Here is a 2,964-nt window from a genome sequence, read left to right on the forward strand (position 1 = left end):
ATGATCCGTCCTTCTTTTTTACTAAGACGACAGGAGAGGACCAAGGACTTGACGAGGATTGGACAACGTTTTGTGACAGCATCTTATTAACTTCATGTTGGATAGCGCGGCGTTCGCTCGGTGATACTCGGTAAGGACGGTGGTGGATTGGAGGTTCAGTACCGGTGTCGATTCGGTGAGTAACTGCATTTGTCTGGCCAAGAGGACGACTTGGAAAGTCAAAGATGGTGTGGTACTCGGAAAGTAGGTCGTGAAGTTGATGGATCTTATCCTCGTCCAAAGTCGAACCAATCATGGCTGTAATGCTGGCCAAGGCAGGGCTCGATAGTTGCGTTGCGACGGTGCTTTCTGATTGTTCCTCGGAAATGGCTGCGACGACACAATTGATTGTAGGGAAACTTCGCGCAATAGTCATACCTTTCGGTAATATTTGATGACTCTGACCAATATTGACTACCCATAAATCTGTGGCACCACTTTGGATAGTTGCGACGCAGTGTGGTAATGCAAGTTGCCTTTCAAGCAAGACGCTCATATTCGGTGTGATAATGTAGTCACCGTCTTGGATCGAGTGGGTCGTTGTGACATTTATGGCGGCAGCAGACAAGGGAGGAATGCGTGATGTCTCAAGACAACATAATCTGGACACAACCGAGTCAGAAACGTCGCAGGACTCACTGGTATCGAGCTCAATCTCGCCTTTGGCACAGTCGATGAGGGCCGAATGTGAGGAGAGAAAGTCCCAGCCGAGGATGATCTCGTGGGGACAGGTTATAAGGACTGTAAAAAGGATGAAGGTAGTCTTGCTGTTAACAATTATGCGAGCGCCGCACATGCCATGAGGTGAAATAATGCCGCCATCTGCACCGCGGAGCGTTTTCGTGTCAGGTGGCGTCAGTACTTTTCGTAAGCGTCGTCGGAGGTCTTCGCGCATTATGGAAATTGCGGCTCCAGTGTCGACAAGGGCTAATGCGCTAATACCGCCAATATGAACCATGAGTCTATTATGAGATGTAGCGGCGATATTCTGTAGAAGATTTGCGGCTATAAACTGTGATGCAGCCTCACCTCCTGAAGCTGCATGGTTCAGTTTTCCGAGGATCGAAGATCATGGGACGGCGAAACGGGGCGGCGAACGAGTGGGGACAATGATTGGCGGCGACGCGGGGACTGAGGGCGAGGGTTCCGCGATGAGCGATAGAATGTTGCATCTTGGCTTGGGTAGTCATCAGAGGGTGAAGCGAAGTTTCTATTGTAATAACGACCGTCATTGGTGGGTAGAAACGTCCGGTTGTTTGGTTGTCGGTTGTTCCAGCGATTTCGACAGTAGCGGGCGACGTGACCAGCCATACCGCAAGCAAAACAAATGGGTCGGTTGTCGGGGGTCCTCCACGTGGCGGGATCACGTCGGTCGTACGGTCTGAAGGATGGCGTCGCAGTTGAAGATTCACAGGCGCAGCATTGGGGTGTCTGTGCCTGTTGATCAAATGATGGTCGAAGACTTGGACGCGGCGAGCCGCCGAACTTCTCTATTTCTTGCCTAACGACAGTTTTAACGGCGGCGATGGATAACTCGCTAGTCGATGAGCGAGGAGACGGGGAAACACCGTCAGCGGGCATCATCGCCTCTAGTTCTCGGCGGACGATTTTCGTGATGCGCTCTGCGTTAGTATCAGAGTCTTCACAAGATGATGTTGCCGGGGTGTTTGGCAAACGGTTGAATTTGTGCGCTATCCTGCGAGTCTTTGCAGCTTCGAACCTGCGGCACTCTTTCAGGACGTCGTCGACAGTCGAGCAATCCTTAATGACAAGTAGCTGGAAGGCATCATCTGTGATGCCTTTGAGGATGTGTTCCATCCGTTCGATTTCTGGCATTTCGGGGTTAGCTTTCCTGCACAGAGATAGGACGTCTTGGATGTAGGTCAGATATGACTCGGTCGATGTTTGGACTCTGGATGCCAACTTTCGCTTGGCCGAGAGCTTGCGACCGGTTGGACGTCCGAAGAGGTCCTGAAGCTTGGCTTTGCAGAGGTCCCACGACGTTAGTTCCTCTTCATGTGTTTCAAACCATGTTCGGGCGGTATCACGCAAGTAGAATATGACATTCGCCAGCATGATAGTGCCATCCCAGCGGTTGTGGACACTTACTCTTTCATAGAGGTCTATCCAGTCTTCAACCTCCTGGTCTCCTGTGCCGGTGAAAAGGCCAGGATCTCGCGGTTTGGCGATAACCAGTGAAGGCTGCGGCGGAGCTTGAGCGCCTTCGGGTGGTGTTTCGGAACTGGAAGTCATGTCGGTGGGAGGTTGGCGACGTCTGCTTCGTGTGTCCAGGTCGGGGCCGATCCGCACCTCCACCAAAGAATGTTACGGTGAAAGATGCTTTATTTACTGACGATTAAGGAGGGTTGTAGGAGAAGGATGAGGTGGGTGCTTCGAACTTGAGGGATCCGGCGATCGGGCACTTCTTCCTTTTTCCCTGCCTGATTGCCCGTCTTTGTTTCCTTCCTCTTCGTAAGAATATATATATATATATATAATTTTTTAACTAGCCGGGATTTGTTGCATAATGTCATAATGTGTCCTATCCAGTTGACTTTTAAGGCACGGAAAAGGGGGGGGGGGCGTAGTATGGGGTGGCTTCTTGTCACTGTAAGTCCAATATATAATTAATGCTTATTAATTTACTTATTGTTTGGTGACAATAAAAGTATTGTTTTCGTTATAGATTTGCTCAGCGTCATATTAAATCTCTAAATTGGCAAAGCTGAGGAATACTTAAACCTCGTGCTAAGCGGTGGGAGGGAGGGGGAGGGGGGGGGGGCGGCGGGGGTGAACTAAAGCTTCCACTTGTGGAGCAAGAGGAACGCTGTCGTATTTCCAGACGTGTTCAGTTATTAATTATTGGTGACACAGTGTCGTTAGACGACTTGAAAAAGTCATGTATTTGACATAAATAAATCAGAA

General features: G+C 49.9%; 1 protein-coding gene across 1 annotated transcript; it reads right to left on the reverse strand.

The window, feature by feature from the left end:
- Positions 1-453: 453 nt before the first annotated feature.
- LOC120841111 lies at positions 454-2,115 on the reverse strand. The gene is made up of 3 exons (XM_040211949.3): positions 1,608-2,115; positions 679-780; positions 454-515 (listed from the first exon to the last, which is right to left on the reverse strand). Exons 1-3 carry the CDS (start codon positions 2,113-2,115, stop codon positions 454-456), a joined length of 672 nt encoding a protein of 223 aa, XP_040067883.3.
- Between the last annotated feature and the right edge of the window lie 849 nt (positions 2,116-2,964).

This window comes from Ixodes scapularis, unplaced genomic scaffold (genome assembly GCF_016920785.2).
Source record: "Ixodes scapularis isolate PalLabHiFi unplaced genomic scaffold, ASM1692078v2 PGA_scaffold8__174_contigs__length_109621045, whole genome shotgun sequence".
Classification (NCBI taxonomy): Eukaryota; Metazoa; Arthropoda; class Arachnida; order Ixodida; family Ixodidae; genus Ixodes; species Ixodes scapularis.

Bases quoted from the DNA above. Each gene is read 5' to 3' on its own strand.
- LOC120841111 (XM_040211949.3), bottom strand. From the start codon at position 2,115: ATGCTGGCGAATGTCATATTCTACTTGCGTGATACCGCCCGAACATGG. The intron at 781-1,607 runs GTGTTTCCCCGT...TCCTTTTTACAG, and splicing joins GGCGATGATGCCCGCTGACG to TCCTTATAACCTGTCCCCAC. The intron at 516-678 runs GTGAGTCCTGCG...CTTGCTTGAAAG, and splicing joins CGAGATTGAGCTCGATACCA to GCAACTTGCATTACCACACT.